This window comes from Eutrigla gurnardus (genome assembly GCF_963514095.1).
Source record: "Eutrigla gurnardus genome assembly, chromosome: 23".
NCBI classification, from domain to species: domain Eukaryota; kingdom Metazoa; phylum Chordata; class Actinopteri; order Perciformes; family Triglidae; genus Eutrigla; species Eutrigla gurnardus.
The window spans coordinates 17,871,062-17,890,160 of record NC_139934.1 but is presented as its reverse complement, the minus strand read 5'-3'; the positions used below and the strand labels follow the sequence as shown (position 1 = coordinate 17,890,160).

The 19,099-nt window shown below is 44.5% G+C and overlaps 3 protein-coding genes across 6 annotated transcripts in view; all 3 read left to right on the top strand.

Moving 5' to 3' along the window:
• Window positions 1-1,364, top strand: part of LOC311009476 (tenascin-like) — a gene marked incomplete at both ends in the record, with an annotated part of 30,270 nt that extends 28,906 nt beyond the window's left edge. Inside the window, one exon of the mRNA XM_084003674.1 lies at window positions 1,275-1,364. Within this exon, the coding sequence (XP_083859800.1) occupies window positions 1,275-1,364 (90 nt within the window). The remainder of the gene's footprint in view (window positions 1-1,274) is intronic.
• A 947-nt stretch (window positions 1,365-2,311) lies between these two features.
• Window positions 2,312-6,964, top strand: LOC311009499 (E3 ubiquitin-protein ligase TRIM39-like). Of its 2 annotated transcripts, none has more exons than XM_084003721.1 (8): window positions 2,312-2,392; window positions 2,864-3,436; window positions 3,545-3,640; window positions 5,140-5,373; window positions 5,513-5,660; window positions 5,758-5,784; window positions 6,237-6,382; window positions 6,470-6,964. In XM_084003721.1, exons 2-8 carry the CDS (start codon window positions 2,867-2,869, stop codon window positions 6,899-6,901), a joined length of 1,653 nt encoding a protein of 550 aa, XP_083859847.1. In that variant the 5' UTR covers window positions 2,312-2,392; window positions 2,864-2,866; the 3' UTR covers window positions 6,902-6,964. The 2 variants fall into 2 exon arrangements, with proteins under 2 accessions (XP_083859847.1, XP_083859848.1); XM_084003722.1 differs by lacking the exon at window positions 2,312-2,392 and adding an exon at window positions 2,696-2,778.
• Window positions 6,965-8,781: 1,817 nt separating this feature from the next.
• On the top strand, window positions 8,782-18,253 carry rpgrip1 (RPGR interacting protein 1). Of its 3 annotated transcripts, none has more exons than XM_084003441.1 (30): window positions 8,782-8,991; window positions 9,178-9,231; window positions 9,416-9,533; window positions 9,681-9,886; window positions 10,467-10,569; window positions 10,678-10,818; window positions 10,986-11,091; window positions 11,247-11,270; window positions 11,358-11,504; window positions 11,579-11,652; window positions 11,913-12,133; window positions 12,251-12,357; window positions 12,438-12,488; window positions 12,593-12,772; window positions 12,883-13,000; window positions 13,141-13,307; window positions 13,400-13,730; window positions 13,894-14,054; window positions 14,170-14,402; window positions 15,194-15,309; window positions 15,434-15,636; window positions 15,823-15,879; window positions 15,974-16,221; window positions 16,459-16,513; window positions 16,636-16,711; window positions 16,847-16,941; window positions 17,017-17,206; window positions 17,292-17,376; window positions 17,459-17,586; window positions 17,711-18,253. In XM_084003441.1, the coding sequence occupies exons 1-30, from the start codon at window positions 8,904-8,906 to the stop codon at window positions 17,989-17,991; spliced, it is 4,164 nt and encodes a 1,387-aa protein (XP_083859567.1). In that variant the 5' UTR covers window positions 8,782-8,903; the 3' UTR covers window positions 17,992-18,253. The 3 variants fall into 3 exon arrangements, with proteins under 3 accessions (XP_083859567.1, XP_083859566.1, XP_083859565.1); XM_084003440.1 differs by having other exon boundaries at window positions 9,413-9,533; window positions 10,681-10,818; XM_084003439.1 differs by having other exon boundaries at window positions 9,413-9,533.
• Window positions 18,254-19,099: the final 846 nt, after the last annotated feature.

Here is a 19,099-nt window from a genome sequence, read left to right as displayed (position 1 = left end):
ACTGTTTACAACAAGGGTTAAGTGTTGGCTAATGTGCCCATTAAGTTCTCGTGTTCTGATAGTGAATTTTGGAGCTGGTGTATTTAAGAACATACAGGAATGGTTTGTGGTATGTGTATTGGTGTACAGTGTAAATGTAGGCTTTATATTCCATTGTGCTGATTAGGAATATGTATTTTATTGATGTGTAATATAGTATGAGCATGTTGATCATTTAAATAATTTCATGCTGATTATTTTATTGCTCATGTACAAGCCCAACTAGGGACAAGAGTCAAAAGTTAGCAATAGCTATAAACTCTCAGCACATCAATTGCATTCTCTGTATTGGAACTATGTCAACTGTATCGTCCCTATTTAAATAAAATTCTATTCTATTCCATGTTCAGTGAGGCGTTTGAAGGGGTAGGAGGATCCAGTCATGACGAAAAACGGTGCTGACAAACAACTGCTGTGTTTGATTTGGTAGGAATATATAATGTTATTTAGCTTGTGTTTTCTTCTAGTTTGTTTTCTTCTTCTTCTTTTTTTTTGGTCTCATTCACAAGTGTATTTGGTAACAATGTAAATCATTGAAATTCCTATCGTTTGATTGACACCCTGGCTGCGCTACACCACGGCATCTCAGTATCGCTGTGAGGGAACTTCATCAGGGACAAACGTCCACGTAGACTTCTCTCTCACTTTACATTCAGGTTTCCTTGAAAGATAGACAACCTGGTCTGTGCATTAATTCTGTCATTTTAAATCGTTATATAGTTGGTTTCACATCTCAGTGATTCTTTTACTTTCAACTAAAACAATCAAAAAGAAGAGCAAAAGGTGACCTCACAAGGAATGCTTTTGGCAATAACTCAACTCAATAATATGCTAATTGTGACAAGATTTCAAATGCTTAATGGGATAAAATGATGAAGTGAAGATATTTCATATAATGTCAGCTTCACTGTGACATCATAATGTCCTGCATGTCCTGGTGACACTCATCTTGGGTGTCCACCTTAAAACTGTGGTGTCTATATAGATGTTCGGTGCTGCCGGGTTGAAGATGTGTGCGAAGCATCCATGTTTTAGACTGTTTAGTTTGTTTGCAGTAATATCCATATTTCTGGTCTCATGGTGTTCTATGAGGATCCACTCTATTGGCCAAGCGTGTGAACACTAACAAGGTATCTGACTGGGTTTGGGTTTTTTCTTACATGCTAGACATACAACAGAAGAAGAACAAAGCTTATGTAAGAGCCAGTCCCTCCTGTCTGTTTGATAATCACCAGGGTGTGGTCTCCCAGTGTCCTCCCATCTGTGGGAGTTCCCACCTGCCAGTCTGCACAGCTGCAGGGAATCATCTCAATCTACTCACCTGATCCCTGCTGTATACAACATAGCACGCTGTAGAGAGGGAGAAGAGGGCTTCACTTTTGTGAGTCCAGTCCAGTTTTGATTGATTTGGACCAGGTGGCAACATTCAGTTCTGAAAAGTGAAGCCAAAGCTGTAGTGCCTTAAAGCATGCGTTCTCTCTACTGGCCATCAGGGGGAAACTTCTCTGGTTACAAAAATACATCTGATTGTATGGAGTCTATGAGAAAATGGTCCTATTTCACTCTTGATGTATTATCTCAGTAAACATTGTAAACATGAGTTTATGGTCTCAATCTCTAGTTGAAGAGTCTTCTTCAATCCAGCATGATGTTCATGTCATCGGTCCTGCTCCATGTGTAAAGTGTCCTGAGATAAATTTTTGTGATATGACACTATAAATAATATTGAATTGAATATCATCAATTATGGACCCATTTAGAGTCAACACAAAGAACTGAGTAGCGCTTCTATTTCCTTGTGCATTGCACCATGGGAAAACATACCTACGCTTCAAGTGTGTAGCCTGTATTCCAGACTCGTTATGGTCATTTGATTCTGGATAATTATTATTATTTAGGTTTCTTGTGAGGTATCGCAGGTATCTGTAACAGCAGAGGGGAACATTTCTAAACCATTTTACTTGCCATCCATACCATTCTTAGAACATTTTTGGCTGTGTTAATTTTTTTTTTTTGTAACAATATTGTTATAATGTGTGTGAATATGTTTCTGTCCATTTGAAACAAAGAGCCTTGGAATGGTGAAGTGACGACTGTGGCTTTATTCAAGTGTCTGCTCTGTTGCTCAGTCCAATACAAAACGAACAGAGATTCTACTCAATACTAACCCAGTAAGGCACCTGACCTCGGCATGACTCCTCCCACCCTGGTGGACATGCTGGGTGAAAAGCCCTGGAGGACAAACGTCCCAGTGGGAGTGGTGACAGCCGAACTGGGAGGACTTTGGCTTCACAACTGCAGTGCCAGTTTCCATTTGCTCCCTCAGAGATCACGTTTCACATTCAGCAACAAGGTAAGACCAAGACAAAATCACAGATCATTTACATTAAGTACAATAACGTTTCAGTTTTTGTCTTGTCAGGCAGGTAAGATGGAATATATTTAACCCCTGCTGGCCTGTACAGTGATTTATGAGTGTGGTACTTTTAAACACTGGCAGGCGATGCATGTTAGTGTTGGGATTTAAATGGGTGTATTCAATCAGTTCATGTTTCAAGCTAACTATGAGAGAGAGACGCTGAGTCATGTGACGGTGCAGCTGGACTTTGGCCAGTGTTCTTTGAATTGTAAAAGTTAATGATAAGGAAGTTCAGATGTTTCGAGCTGTAATAAAACGGATAACACTGCCTGCAGTAGAGACAAAAGCTGAATGATTCTGTGGCCTACACTGTTTATTTTGTAAATGTCTTTATTTTGAACATGATTGCAAATCTAACCAATGTAAATAATGAATTTCTCACTCATAATCTTCCGTCTTCCTCAGGTCATGGCCTCCAGCAGTGTTCTCCTGTCAGAGGTGCAGTTCCAATGCGGAATCTGTCTGGAGGTCTTCTGTGAGCCCGTCTCCATCCCCTGTGGTCATAGCTTCTGCTTCACCTGCATCACAGCACACTGGAGAGACGGCCTCGCTGCCAGCTGTCCAAAATGTCAGACCGTCTTTGAGGGCCGGCCAGAGCTTTGTGAGAACTCCTTCGCCAAGGAGGTATCGGAGCAGATCCGAGCAAGAAGGCAGAACGGCGTGATGTCATCGGCGGGGAAATTCATATTTTGTGATGTGTGCGTGGAGGAGCAAACGAAGGCCCTGAAGTCCTGCCTTGTGTGTCTGACCTCATATTGTGAGAGTCACCTAGAGCCACACCTGAGAGTTGCCACTTTGAAGATTCATAAGCTGATTGACCCCGTGGCGATGCTGGAGAGCCGGATGTGTAAGAGGCACCAGAGGCTCCTGGAACTGTTCTGCAGGAGCGACCAGAGGTGTGTGTGTGTGTTGTGCACCGAGACCGACCACCGCTGTCACGACACCGTCCCAGTGGAGCGAGAGAGTAAGGAGAAACAGGTGAGGTCCTGAACTCATCATCGTCATGCCCGCCGCTGCCCATCAAATACAAGGGCAGCCTTTGGACTTTGATTAGCTTTGGTTTTTAATTCCTGTTCTGATGTTCAGGCTCAGATGAAAAGGATCGAGGCTGATGTTCAGCAGATGATCAGAGACAGACTGCAAAAAGTGGAGGAGATCAAACACTCTGTGGAGCTCAGCAAAGTGAGTAGACATCAGATCATAGAACGGCTGAACGGAATGTTGACTGTTAATAATACATTAATAATGTAAGAAAAGAGGTTGACCTTATGCAAGAGTGTGTTCATAGCTGGAAAATGATTAGTAAACCTCAGGCGGCAACCTCCAGTTCTGAAAAGTGAACCCGTGCTGTAATGTGTTAAACATGCATTCTCTCTGCTGTACATCAGGGGGCGACTCCTCTGGTTACAAAAATGTATTATCTCAGTAAACATTGTAAACATGAGTTTATGGTCTCAATCACTAGTTTCAAGTCTTCTTCAATCCAGCATGATGTTCATTTAGTACATTATGGTCCATTTAGAGTCCACCAGACCAGGAAGCAGCGGGGGATGCTTTAGGGGGCGGGGCTTACCTGCTGATTGACAGGTTGCTATCATGCTACCAATGCAGTTAGCTGTAAAGTTGACCTTGAATTATGAAGCTAACTTTGTTAGCAACTTCACACCAGAATCCAGATGGATCCAGATCCAGTAAAGTTGCCACTCTGTTGCTTGTGTTAGTCAGATCCACCCGTCGCTCCTCCACAGTCCAAATATGGTCACTTGTGGTTGCCAAAATTTCCAATATGGCAACGGACAAAATTCTGACCTGGTTTCAAAACATAGTCCACAAACCAACAGGTGACATCAACATGACTACGTGCACTTCTTTTATGTCTATGGTACCACTACAATAATAGTCCCACAATATTTATATTAATCAGTGCTTAGAATATATTTCTATCTACTTGAACTACTATCCATACATCCATTATCAATCACTGCTTATCCGATATTCAGGGTCATGGGGGGGCTGGAGCCAATCCAGTCTATCACAGGGCTGACATGTAGAGACAGACAGGTAACCAGTCTATCACAGGGCTGACATGAAGGGACAGACAGGTAACCAGTCTATCATAGGGCCGACATGTAGAGACAGACAGGTAACCAGTCTATCACAGGGCTGACATGTAGAGACAGACAGGTAACCAGTCTATCACAGGGCTGACATGTAGAGACAGACAGGTAACCAGTCTCTCACAGGGCTGACATGTAGAGACAGACAGGTAACCAGTCTATCACAGAGCTGACATGTAGAGACAGACAGGTAACCAGTCTATCACAGGGCTGACATGTAGAGACAGACAGGTAACCAGTCTATCACAGGGCCGACATGTAGAGACAGACAGGTAACCAGTCTATCACAGGGCTGACATGTAGAGACAGACAGGTAACCAGTCTATCACAGGGCTGACATGTAGAGACAGACAGGTAACCAGTGTGGGAGGAAGACGGAGAACCTGAAGAGAACCCACACTCACACATGAGAACATGCAAACACACAGAAGGAACCTGAACCAGGACTAGAATCCCTTGCTGTGACCAGTCAGTTTTAAGACTTAAAAATAGTGTTCAGGTGAAGTCAGCAAACCACATCTTTGAGTGGAGGGGAGGTTTCTGATGATCCTCCGATGTGTTCAGGAGAACTCGCGGAGGGACATCGTGGAGAGCACGGCGCTCCTCTCCTCTCTGCTGCAGTCCTTGGAGAGGCGCCTGGCCGAGCTGGTGGAGCTGATCCAGAGGAAGCAGGCAGCAGCCGAGCAGAGGGCAGCCAGCCTCATCACACAGCTGCAGCTGGAGGTCACCGAGCTGGACAGGAAGAGGAACGAGATGGAGCAGCTGTCTCACACTGAGGACCACCTTCATCTTCTGCAGGTCAGAGGTCGTCTCACAGCAGGTTGATAGGATGAGCATGCAGGAGACTTCAGAAACAGAGACAAACGTTGTCTTTCAGCTTCATTCCCATCTCATCCTCTCTGCTGTTTTTCTCTCTTATTTGACTTCTTGGTGTCAGAGGTTTCCAGCTCTGAGTTGTCCTCCATCTGCCAAAGCCTGCTCTGACATCATTGTCCATTCAGTCACGTGTTTGGGGACCATGAGGAGAGCGCTGGCCAGCAGTGAACAGCAGCTTCAGTCAGCACTGAAAAGGCTCTCCATCCAAGGTCATCTTCTAATAAAGATTTACAAAGCAGCTACATGAATGTAATTTCTACATTAAGGTTGTTTCATTGTCAATCGTGTGTTCTCATTCACGTACAGAGCATGAGCAGATCCAGCAGTATGCAGGTACGTTAGACAGTAAAACACCGTCACTAACAGTCTCACATCATTCAGCATCTTCAGTGTTCTCGTTCTCTTTTTGAATATATCTTCAGTCCTGTTTCTCAACACAAATACGAATCTTGAACAAAACTATGAATCAACAAGTTTACTGAATGAAAGGGACTGTAAATCTAACATATTCCATACTATGATATTTGATTTAGTTATTGCTGCAAGTAACAGTGATTCACACTTCTATTTTTTTAATTTATCATTAAAAAAATAGAACAGAGACACAGAACAGTGTCTTTATTTGTAACACTGAATGACACTGTCATTTAGCTACTTTTAAGTATTTGTTACAGTATTTTTCCAGACACCACAACTAATGTTAACCACAAATAAAAAAGAATAATCACATCTTTGGAGAAAAGGGGTAATATTTAAAAAATCCATAAAAACTGTGTGTCTCCCAGTTGATATTCATCTGGACCCCAGGACAGCCAACCCTTGGCTGGTCCTGTCAGAGGATGGGAGGCGGGTCTGGGACGGAGATGTTGAACAGAACCTGACAGATGTACCAGAGCGTTTTGACATGGCGCCGTGTGTCCTCGCCACGAGGGTAAATGTGTTCATGTGTTCACCCTGTAGGGATGTCATGTCTTTCAAGTGAAATGTCCCAGTGACCTGAGCCTCTCTTGCTATGCAGGGTTTCACCACCGGGAGGCACTACTGGGAAGTATACGTGGGAGACAAAACAGCGTGGGACTTGGGTGTAGCGCGACAGTCAGTCAACAGGAAGGGCGTGGTCACGCTGAGTCCGGAGGACGGATACTGGACTATCTGTCTGAGGAAGGACCGTGAGTACCGGGCATGTGCAGGACAGGCACAGCTGCTGAGTCTCTCTCAGAGGCCGAAGGTCGTCGGGGTCTTTTTGGATTACGAGGACGGGACGGTGTCCTTCTATGATGCAGAGGCCGGCTCACACCTCTATTCCTTTACACAGTTCCAGTTCACCGAGGCCATGTTTCCCTTTTTCAACCCAGATGTGTGTGACAGCGGCAGCAACAAGTCCCCACTTATCATCCGCCCGCTGAGTGAAGTCAATGGAAGCGGTGATTTAGATGGCATTACAATATGATATGAATATTAAATGTCTGTTTTTGTCATGGTATAAACATGTTCTCTTTATTGATGCAAACATTTTTTTAGTAGAACATTTGTGTTAGGGGTTACTCATCAGGTAGCCCCGCCCCCAAAAGCGTCCCCTGATTTCTGGCCTGTTTGACTCCAAATCAGGGGTCTCAAACTCAAACTAGCTCAGGGCCTCTGATGGTCTTGTCATCTGATAGGATGACCACGTCAACATTCTCCTCTCCCTTCTACTTCTCATGCTCTCCGTGTTTACACCAGTGATGATGTTTGATATTGTATTCCTTTAGAAGCATTTCCACTGAACTCCACAACAAAACACTGCAACGTCCATCTTTGTTGAAACAGTGTGTGTTCCCGGTCCACCTTTCTTTTCTGCTGGGAAAGACACATCTTTGCTGTTTGTAGTCAAACAAAGGAAGCTACAGCCCCACGCTGCAGTCAAGGCTGGACAAGCAGCACCACGACCTCTGACCTCTGCCATTGTATTGTGCAAACAAAATACTTTTTATTTAACTTGTTAAACAAATATAATTGGGCTTTTATTACAAGGGGTCGTTTAATTTGATATGAAACAAGTATAAAACAATATAATTGAATGTAAAAAACGTAATATTTTTGACATCCGTCATGGGATGGAGAGGGGGGATGTGGCCCGTGGGCCGGCCGCCAGTTTGAGACCCCTGATATGGACCATAATCTACTAAATTAACATCATTCTGGATTGAAGAATACTTGAAACTACAGATTGAGACCATAAACTCATGTTTACAATGTTTACTGAGATAATACATCAAGAGAGAAAAGCAATCAATCAGACTTTTTTTTGCAACCAGAGCAGTTTCCCCCTGCTGGCCAGTAGAGAGAATGCACCCCAGCTTTGGCTTTACTTTAAACAGTTTGCTGCCTGCCTTCAATAAAATGTAAAGTGTTGTATAGAATAGAATAAAATGACTTTATTACCGTTGCACATTGTACAATGAGATTTTGAGATTGTGTATCTTAAAATGTTAACACACACAAACAAAATATAAAAATAGACAAAAAAGGAGATGCGTTATACATTTATGTATGTATACCTCTCATCCTCCTCCTTCTTCCCTCATGCTCAGCACAGATCCTAGACCTGCTTCACTCCAGTAATTAACATAACGTCATTACAGATTAACCACAAAACTGACTTCAGACCATGTTTTGCATTGTACAGCCTGACAGTTGCTAATCAGATTAGCATAGAGATGGGATTAGCCTCCAAGCAGATGGAGCTGAGGCAGACTTCAGGATCGAGTGTTTTGTGGAGGCATTAGACACACCGAGTGCTGCTCTATACTCAGGTATGTCACTGAACTAGATGCATGCACACAAACCAACGGAGGAGGAAGGCAAGGAGAGGGATTAACACTTCTATCATTAAGCACACGAGCAGATGTAAAACCTCTCTGGATGGACAACAAACAAGGGTCAGTCAAAGATTTTGTTAACACAGTTTTCAATGTTGATGTCTTTGCTGTATGGGAGAATAACATGTTAAACCAGCGTCCCACAAGCAGGATTCTTGGTGTTCATTCCTAATTGTGCAGCAATGTGGTCCTTAAAACAGTAGGCACATTTAGGAATCATCAAATTGGCTGATAGTTTTGCATTTTGAACATTAAATATGTAGAGTGAAGCGTTGGGGATGACAGCCTCTCCAGGCTTAATGAGATTATTATACACAGTGTGGAGTTGGTTTGTGATTTCCGACAACTGAGAATATAAACAGTAAAGATTGAAGATGTAATTATGACATACATATGAAAGTAGGAAGTTATTGTTACAATCCTGAATAATACTTTTGGTTCCTCTCCTTTGCTGCTGTTTTCAGCGTGTAACTTCACCTGGATGGAGAGCAGAGAACCAGCCGTGGATGTCAATGGGACAAGTTTACTGCTGTGCCGTTTCAAAGGGCGGAGCTTTCTGATTGGCCCCTGGAGTCTGAGTGGAGAGGTGTGATGTCACCAGGGATGGATGAGACAGCCGGAGATCTCCCAGTCAGGGATGTGGGGCTGATGAGGGGGGGCCTGATGCCAGCGGCCCCAGGTTTGTGTGGAGTCTAACGCCAATATGACAACATTTATTCAGCCGTTTTCATTTGTTTTCCATTTTAACGTCACTCAATGTGGATGATGTGACAGTGTTGATGAGGTGTATATTCTCAACAAACATGCAGTGAGCTATAGTTGGGTGTTTGCAACAGTCTTGACTAAAGCTGCATGGTTTCCCCAGATACGCTACGTAATGTGAAGACATGGAAGAAGCATCATGTCACAAAGGCCAAAGGTGAAACCATTTGATAAAACTTGTCTTTTCAACTCATCCACCTCGAGGAGAAGGAAACTGCTGACATGCTTCAAAAGCATTACATAAACATACATAAACAATTCTCCTTTTAGCTCTTGGTTCGTCTATGCAACAAAGCAAGTAAATGTTTTCCATGTTTCCTGCCTCTCTGTCTCTTCAGCAGACCCTCAGCGCCTGTTTCGGTTTCCCAGAGAACACCTGGAGGACCTATGTCTCCGCCTTCAAGAGGAAAACAGTGTGCTGAGACAACACACTCGCACACAGGAGACGAGGCTACGCAGGTGATAGGAACATTGACACATGGCGTTTGGGTGGAGCGTATCAATGTGGCATCTCAGAGGAGCCGGGACAATGTCAATGGATGTATTTTAAATAGAGCTAAGTATATCAGCCCCTAATATGGCTCCTCCTCCTCCTCCTCACCTCAGGATGTCCACCAGACTGATACGCCTCCGTCAGGCCCGTCCTGGCTCCACTGGTGTGAAGGAGAGGGACATGGAGGACACCATGCAGGAGCTGGAGGCCCGTGTGGTGATGCTGGAGAGCCAGAAAGGTGTGCTGCAGAATAAACTCAGCTTGGCCAAGCAGCACATTATGGACCTCGGGGGACGCATGCCATACAAGTTCAGTAAAGGTGTGTGTTGTTCATGGATTTGATCCAAAATGATGAAGAAGCTGGGATAAAAGCAATAGATTTTGAAATTATGAAAGGATTATTAGAAATGAAAGGGCTTACCCTCGTTTGTGTTGTGCCAACTGGAAGGCATAGAGCGGAGTGGTTAGAGCTCATGCCATGTATGAACGTACATACGCAGCCAACCCCGGTTCGAATCCTGGAGGTCCTTTCCTGCATGTCACACCCCCCTCTCTTTATAAATATTTTTTTATATATATTATAAAAACTGTAAAGGAAATGTATCCTTCAAATGAACTTATCGAAAGAAGATTTAAAATTGATGTAGAAACAATAGAGCAGCTATTTTCTTCCACCTCCTTTCTCTATCTTTTATTTTTCAAGCATTCATAACATCATGATGTCCATGTGATATCCATGTATAATGGTGGATAGTATGAATGTACTTTCTCAGGGAGGTGTGACTTGTTTTTAAGATAGATCTCATACTTGACCTTTACTACACTGAGTGTGAAATAAACAAGGCCAGGTAACTGCTGCTTCCTCTTCCATCTGACCTTGTTCTCCTTCCACCTGTCAGGTAGAAGCCTGGAAGCAGAGGGCGGAGTCAGGAGGGCGGCCCAGACGGCCCCGCCCCGCTACGGCCCCACGCTGGAGGACACCCGGGCAGAGCTGGACAGATTGTAAGTGTGTGATGTACTGAGCATTGAGCAGCTTTCATTCTACCACACACCTGTATCCCGACCCCCCGACCCCCCATGCCTCCACACTGACCCCGTCCACCTTCCCAGCAGGTCCAGTGTGACGGAGCAGGTGAGGGCTGCAGAGCTGGAGCTGAGCGCCCAGGCGCTGCGAGACACGCTGAGAGAGCGAGAGAGAGAGATGGAGGGAACGGTGAGAGACCTCAGGAAGCAGCAGGCTGACAGACACAGGTGATGCAGCACACACACTACCATGATGGCTGCTTTGCATTGTGGCGGGTTCTCCTGCTTTTGGGATTTCTAAATCTGTAAATGAGTTTTTTTTTTATTATTTTTAAATACATTTCATTTCATCTTCAGTTGAAAATGAATAAATCCCGTTGTTATCTCTCTGTCAGATTAACTATTAGAGAGAATGTGGATTTGATCCGTCTGCAAAAGCAGCTTTCAGACAAGAGCACCGCCCTGAGGGTCAGCCAGGAGAAGTTCAACAACCTGCAGGAGGTTAGCCGACCTGATCTGTCTAGAAATCATTCTTTTTCTATTTTTTATCCAGTTATTACCTTATTACTTCAGCTCAAGAATGTGGGTTCAGTGCATTAGTCATTCACATAAATGTCTCATTGGTTAAAAGAAAACATGTAACTCTTTTCTTCCAGGCATATGAGAATCAGCTGGAGGAGGTAAATGCCACACGCAGCATTCTGAATACCTCAAACAAATAGTCTGATACTTTTCTCATATTTACTTTGAGTGTGTGTTCACCCCAGGGTCAGAGGTCACTGAGGGAAAGCCAGGCAGCCCTGCTGGACAAAGTGGAGGAGCTCACTGAGCATCTGAAGCAGGAGAGACAGAGATCTCTGACCCTGGAGGGGCAACTCAACACCACCACCCTCTCTCTGCAGACCCTGGACAAGGTACGGCATCTATCTGCATGAATAACTCCTGATAAAGAATGACCAGACATCACGTAACGGGAGTTTCCCTTCAGCTCAAGGATCGCATGTCTGACCTGGAGGGAGAGAGGGATCTGATAAAAGAAAACTACGACACTCTGCTAGAGAGGTGAGAGTTGAAATCTTCTAAGCGCTAAGATTTGATGGTGCACATCGACCAGGACGTATGATGGACACTACCTTTGCTTTTCTGGAAATTGAGATGTACAGTAGATGCCACACAGAAGCAGCAGCACTTAAAATACAGATGGATATGAACATGCGTTGTTTCATTAAGGACTACACATATACACGTATTCTTAAGAATCGAAGGACTTCTGGAAGTCACGTTTCTCCTTGTGTGTTTCTATTTACTGTTTTCCTTCCTAGTACTTTATCTGTACAAAGCAACCACAATGGCAAAATGGAACAACATGGAGAAATGAGCCAACGGAGGGAAGAACAGGGAGAAAGCATCGACAGGATGGACCTCCAGAGACTGGAGGAGATGCTGCGAGCAGAGCGGAGCGAGAGAGGCCGGCTGGAGCTGGAGAAGGAGAAGCTGAGACGAGAGAAGGAGATATTAGAGGGGAAGAGGGAGCAAGACAGAGGTAGGAGTCTCAGCGTGGTGCTGCAGTCTGACGGTTAGAAGGAAGATATGTATTGCTTCATTTGACCGAAATTGGAAGAGTAACAACATGAAACGGTATTTACAATGTTGCATTTAGAGTTCATTGTGACGGTGAGAGACAAGCGAGAGCATCTGGAGCAGGAGGTTCTCCGGTACCGAGAGCAGATCTCTGCTCTGCAGGACAGACTGGACTCCGTCACCAAGGTCAGACACACAGAATGGAATAATATACATCCGTCTATATGTTTGAGCTCACCTCTCATCATCTCTCTGCTCTCTTCCAGGAGTTTGACATGAGTGTGGAGGAGCTCAGTGAAACTCTTATACAGATCAAGGTGTGCACAGTGTTGGACCTCTTCTAGGACAGAGACTTAATGACTGTGATGACCAAACCAATGGTTTTTCAACCTCCTTGCATGCTTCTCCCCTCCAACGACAGGCATTCAGGATGCAGCAGGAGAGCAGAGCGGGGCTGGGGTTCCTGTGGGCTGACGGGAAGGTGGAGGATTCGCCCGGTGAGCTGGCAAACAGCCAGGCATCACACGCTGAGACTGTGCTGGAATTACAGAAAACCAGAAACCTCTTGCTGCTGGAGCACCGCATCACTACAGACCTGCAGGTACACGCTCATACACAGTACACACAGACATGTGTGGTCATCATTGATACTCTTTCTTTAAATGTTTCTCTTCCCACTAACCAAACTTATCCAACGGTTTGCTTCTCAAGGAAGAGTTGAACACAGTCACCCAGAAGATGGGGAGAGAGAGGCAGGAGAGCCGGAGGAAGACGGCAGAAAAAGACAAACTTCTATCAAAAAGAGCTCTTCAGATCAACGCTTTACAAGGTAGTAAGAGCAAAGGCAAGAGAGCCCAATGCCAGTCCTGATCAGCTGCTTCTGTGCTGTCCACCACTCACTGACTGATGATGTGCAGTTTGTCAGCATCAGAATCTCAAAACTCTTTATTTCCTATTTGTTTTCTAAAGCTCAGTTGAAAGAGTTAGCATACAGCCCCAGGAACTACAAACGGACCATACCAATCCTGTACACCTGGCCAGCTGGAGACCATGAGGTGGTACAGCCCATTGAGGACGACGACGCATGTTTTTCTCAGCTGAGGCCCGGGGAGTCATTGTTGGAGATCCACCTCAAGGTCTGGACAAAATCAGATGTTCTATCTGAATTTGTTTTCACATTTCCCTGAAGCTGAAACGCCCTTTTCTTTTTCTTTTATTGCACCTCTAGGCCGCGGCCTTCACCCCAGCAGGGCTTCGGACCATGGGCAGCATCCACCACGAGGACATTGTGACCTTCTGCACCTATAGCCTCTTGGACTTTGAGGTGCACTCCACTCCTCTGGTGTCAGGCAGCCAACCAGACTACAGCTTCACGTCCCGCTACGCGCTGACAGGCCGAGATCTGGGCCGGCTGGAAGGTCAGGGGTCAGGCGTCAGAGTGGAGCTCCACCAGGCATTAGGAGGGGTCGGCTTTGTGACACATGGAAGTGGGCAGATGTCCCTCGTGAGTGCTCTGGAACGAAGAGGGGAAAGTGTGGGTGGACGTGTGAACATCACAGGTGAGTAATGTCGTATGAAGAGAAAGTCATGTTCTGGATTTGATGCTCGAATGCCAACATGAAGACATTCTATACCTAGATAGAGAAATGTTCTTTCACATGTTCTTTTGTGACGTAATGCACCGTGTGTGTTCATCTTCATTCATGTCTTTCTTCCTCCAAGGTGCCGAGGGTGCACTTGTTGGTGCTGTGGACTTCTGGGTGCGTCTGTTTCATCCAGCAGAGCCGCTGGACACTGTGGCAGAGAGAGGAGCTGACAGGAGACCCGCCACACAGAGGAGGCCTGTGCAGATCTCGCTTGGCTGGCAGGACGCTGGTCAGGAGGTAAAAACCGTGTCGTGGTGTCAGACTGTGATTTTGTCTGTGACTTTTTAGAGTCAGGGTTAACTCTGTGTAGCGGGGAGATGGTTTGGGAAACACTGTCTAACGCCGTTTGCAGGAGCTCCATGACTACGGCGGGGGGATCCCCAATGAGCTGGTGGTGGTGTTGGACCGCTGCGTGGGGCTGAATGCTCGCTGGCCGGGACTTCTTCCTGACGCCTACTTGACATACAGGTTGTACGACCTGCCGCCTCACGTCTCTCAGACGGTCCAGGCCTCCGCCGACCCGGTGTTCACCGATACCACCTGCTACCCACTCGCAGTGACAGCTGATGTCTTGCACTACCTGAGGTATTACCATTTGGTAATATGTTGGAAATGTGTTATATAGATTATATTGATGAGGATGAACTTTCTGTGGCCAGAGATTAATAATAATGCAAGACTAACAGCTAATCCTAAATACAGCATCATAGAGATGAAAGGAAAACAATTGGATCCTGTTTGGATCTTCATCAGAACAGAACAAGGAAAACACATTTGTATTTCTTCGTAATGTACACCAATCAGCAACGAGCTCCATGGCAGGTCGCTTCACAGGGAACTCAAATTAGGAGACGTTTTGTTCCACATAGCAGTCTCTTTGCAAACGTCTGGATCAAGACAAGGAGATTAAACATTTTCTTGGAGAATAATATTTAATAAACAGAATTAATTGACGTTTCTTTTTTCTGATATGTTCTGATCTTGTTTCCCTTTGTGATGACAATCATGGCATTATTAGGTTGTTGTTGTTTTTAAGTAATTTGTATTTTTTCTATGTTCATTATTGAAGTGTTGAATGCTTGTGGACGTTTAGTCACCCTGGTGGTTGTGATGAACCAACCTGCCTTACATTCTGACCTGATGAAGATCCAAGTAGGATCAAAACGTTGTCTATGAATAAATATTGTGCAGGCGTGTTCTCTGTGACACAGGCAGCCTTTTAACACTTTCAAGGATTTGGGCTTTTTCTTAGCAGATAAGTTAACTATTGGGCCAAATGAATGAGTATCCCAAAGAACTTTCAAAAGTTTTCATAACGAGCTACTGCTTTAGATTATCCCATTGCAAATGACTGGTTGCTCTCCTCTTCTTTCCAGGTCCAGCAGTTTGTGTGTGTATGTGTTTGATGACAGCGATGACCAGATACCACCAGCATATCTGGCCAAGACCCCCATCCCACTGCGAGCCCTGGCCACAGGCAGGGAGGTCAGAGGTGAGGAGGAGAGAACAGCTAAATCATCTGAGAGGGAGCTTTGATTCAGATAGTGGAAGCCAACGTCTTATTTTCACATCGTTCCATCACATGTTAAAATCCAGACTTCTCTCTGTCCTGCCAGGTGACTATGTTCTGAGGGATCCGGCTGGTGGACCTCGGGGCATGGTCAGGGTCTTGATCAAATGGAAGTACCCCCTCCAACTATCGGTGGACAATGTGCAAGGTAGACAAGGAAGACAGGACATGGAGGGCAATGAGAGGGAGGAGAGGAGAAAGGAGGAGGCTGAAGCATCACAGAGGCCGATAGCCAAGCCCAGAGTGAAGGTGATATTATTTATTCTAGTAGTGTGTCAGAAAAAAAAGGTTCAAAGCAATGTCACCCGTAACTCACTAAACGTACTTCTCGTTGAAATGACTATCATGTCGTAGGACTTTTGAGTAAAGAACTAAATGTGTAAATGCTCAAACGTGTGCTGTGTTCAAAGACATATCTCTGCTGTTTCACTACAGACTCAGCTACTTGAGCCGAGAGCCACCAAAGCGCTGCAGAAAGAGCCCAAAGCTTTGGTCAGGTTTTGAGCACCAATGGAGCACATTTACAGTTGAACTGTATGTTTTCATGATCATTTATGTGTTTACTTGTGTATTCATCCGTTTACAGCCTCGGCCTCCAGCTGGGAAAGAGAAAAGCTCACACAACATACGACCAGATCAGCCCACCTCTCTGAACCCGCTGGCCACAGACAGGACGAGATCCACCACAGACAGGAAGAGATCCACCACAGACCGGAAGAGATCCACCACAGACAGGAAGAGATCCATTAAGAGGTCACCTGACCTCTATCACGACACATCCCGTCTCACGCCTGAGCCCAGACTCACCACACCCCTTCGTTTGACCACAAGGAAGTAAGTCACAGGTTTCTTTTTTCCTTTTCCACTTCTTTTTCTTGTTATTGTAGAACTTGATGAGCTTGATGGGATTCTGGGAGTTTTTAGGATTTCTGTAGAAGGACAAATAGGAAGTGTTATAGAGCAGATTTGAATTGCTGGAAATGATTCTGGTTCTTCGGAAATTCATACAGCCTGTTCTTCCATAGTATGGTTATGATTTTACTTAAATTCAATTGATTTATTTTATTCAAGATCTTCAACCACCTCAGTGTCGAGGACGAGCTCTGCCAGCGATGCCAGGACTCGGGTAGAAGCTCATTATCATTATTATCATCATTATTAACATTTCAACAATGTTGTGGAAAGAGGAAGAAGAAGAAGAATTAGAAGAGCTGGTGAATAGGCTCATATCAAATGTCTTCTTCTCAGGACCTTCCCTTTGTGGATCAGGTGTCAATGGATGAAGAGGAGGAAGAGGAGGAGGAAGAGGAGAGGAGAGAGAGTGGTAACTATTCAAACACATAACAGGCTTAAACACCTGCTGTGAGTTTCTTGCAGTAATTTGAAGCCTCACGACGCCATGGCTTCCATTTTCAGCCCAGCCAGTTAAATTGCATATGACATTGTTTTGACTATAAAGCTGCTGCAGGAGACAGTGAAGCCCCGGAGTCTTCCGAGGCCAGTTCCTCACAAAGCGACATCATCGTCATTCCACCAAAACGGAAAATGAGGAAGGTACAAACTGAATAACTGGGGATCAAATAGAAGTTCTCATATATATTATGACATAAACAGGTAACTTTGTTTCAGGGTGACAAGCTGAGGGTGGAGATTCTGTCCCTGGTGTTTGAACCGTCCTCCAACGTGGCGATGGACAAGTCAGTGCAGCGTGTTTACGTGGAGTACCGGCTGCTGGGTGTCCCCATGGAAACCACAGAAACACCCATGTCGCTCCGCAAACCCACCAAAGGAGAGGAGATCCACTACAACTTCACACGAGGTGAGAGTGGGGGAGCCTTGTGGATGTTTTCTAGAAAGTTGTCATTGCTTTCTAACCAATAAAAACTCTTGTTTGTGTCTGCCAGTGATTTATGTGGATGGTTCACAGTCGGCTCCACTCAGACAGTATCTCTACACCATGCTGGAGGGCACCGACCCCAACCAGGGCAGGTAGGGTGTCATTTTACAGATTACATGAGGAGGGAGGGCATCGGGTAATACATGTGTGCATGTGTCTGTGTGTCGTGGCAAGGTTAAAGTTCACAGTTGTCAGTGAGCCGATGGACGACGATGAGGAGTGTGTGGATGTGGGACATGCGTTTCTGGACCTCCAGCAGCTGCTGCTCACTGGAAATGATGTCAGCGACCAACAAATTGACAGTAAGTGTTGCATTTGTGTCGCATGTTTGACACAGAGAGTCTTAAAACGAATCGATTGTGAGGATACTGTGTAAAACATGGTTTTCTTACCATCGGTCCGTCCCCGTGTCTCTGTCTCCTCCAGTCGTGAGCGTGGATGAAGACAAGGAGGTCATAGGAAATCTGAAAGTGTCTCTGGAAGCAGCGACGGCTCTGACTGGGATATACCAAGAGTTTCACCAGAAAACAGACAAGAAAGAAGATGACACGGATGAGGAGGAGGAGGAAGAGGAGGAGAAAGAAAAGGAGCAACAGGAGGAGGAGAATGAGGAAGAGGAGGAGGAGGAGGAGAAAGAAAAGAAGCAACAGGAAGAGAAGAAAAAAGAGCAAATATTGATAGATTATGATTATGATAGTGACTTCTGAAAGCAATTAGGATTAGATTAACAGATGAACGTGTTTGTTTTGGTGAACCTCCCGCCACACGGGGGAGTAGTGTACCGTCAGTTAGGCAGTATTATAATCAAGAAGTAACTGCTGACTCTGAAGGCAATACAGGTTTTGATCATGCAGTGATTGCAAACGTTTTTGTTTGTTCATGATTAGAAAATAAGACAGAGGGTTTGTGTTAGAGAAACAAACGACAGGGAAAGTGGCTGAACTCTGTTTACAAACTGTGAATAAATCCTCTTTGCTTATTGAAAAACACTGGACTTTTGTCATCTTTGCACGCGTCTAACTTTGATAACAGTCTTGAACAGTAGGCGCCTGTTTCGAGAGGCAAAGGGGTCACGACAGTCTTTTTAGGTCACTGTTTGTAGTCTTTTCTCTAACAGTCACTGTTTAAAAGGGATTTTATTTGACGGTATCTTTTGTTGCAATTAGTAGAATTGTCCAACATGTTTTCCATGTTTTCATTTGTTTCTCCATCAAACTCGGAGCAAAGAACTCTGAAAAAGTGTTACATGATTGTGTGCATTGTTTGTTAAGAAGTCATGCAATTCAATTGTCTTTCTTTATCATATCCTAATAATTTGAGTTCTTCCCCATATCTCGCATTGTTGGTTAGCTCCTTAATTTGTGTTTAATCAACTCATCAATAACTAACGGATACATTATGCACAAGCAAATGCATGGCGATACATTTAAAACATGTTTACATTTCTGTTAGAAATTGAAGTATTATATCATCATATAAAACTAAAATATGAAATATTTGGCAAATCTAATTTTAATGTTAGTAATTTATTTTACATTTAATATTTTGCTTTTTGACAAACTATCAGTAATTTGACATTTGTTTACTAATCACGGAGTAACGTCTATCAAAAGCCATGTTTAGTTTTATATCATTTCACTTGATCTCATGTTTTTAAATGAGTCTCGCGAGACTGGGTTTCAGGCGCGAACAAAAACTGCGGATTCCTATAGTCTTTAAAAGCGTCATCTAATTGGGGAGACACGGTATTGTCCATTAACGTTGGTGAGTTAAAATAAACATATTAATGTCGAAATTATAAAACGAAAACGTTGC

Bases quoted from the DNA above. Each gene is read 5' to 3' on its own strand.
- LOC311009499 (XM_084003721.1), top strand. From the start codon at position 2,867: ATGGCCTCCAGCAGTGTTCTCCTGTCAGAGGTGCAGTTCCAATGCGGA. The intron at 3,437-3,544 runs GTGAGGTCCTGA...TCTGATGTTCAG, and splicing joins GAGAGAGTAAGGAGAAACAG to GCTCAGATGAAAAGGATCGA. The intron at 3,641-5,139 runs GTGAGTAGACAT...CGATGTGTTCAG, and splicing joins ACTCTGTGGAGCTCAGCAAA to GAGAACTCGCGGAGGGACAT.
- rpgrip1 (XM_084003439.1), top strand. From the start codon at position 8,904: ATGTCACCAGGGATGGATGAGACAGCCGGAGATCTCCCAGTCAGGGAT. The intron at 15,880-15,973 runs GTCAGGTTTTGA...ATCCGTTTACAG, and splicing joins AGAAAGAGCCCAAAGCTTTG to CCTCGGCCTCCAGCTGGGAA. The intron at 16,712-16,846 runs GTAACTATTCAA...TTGACTATAAAG, and splicing joins AGAGGAGAGGAGAGAGAGTG to CTGCTGCAGGAGACAGTGAA.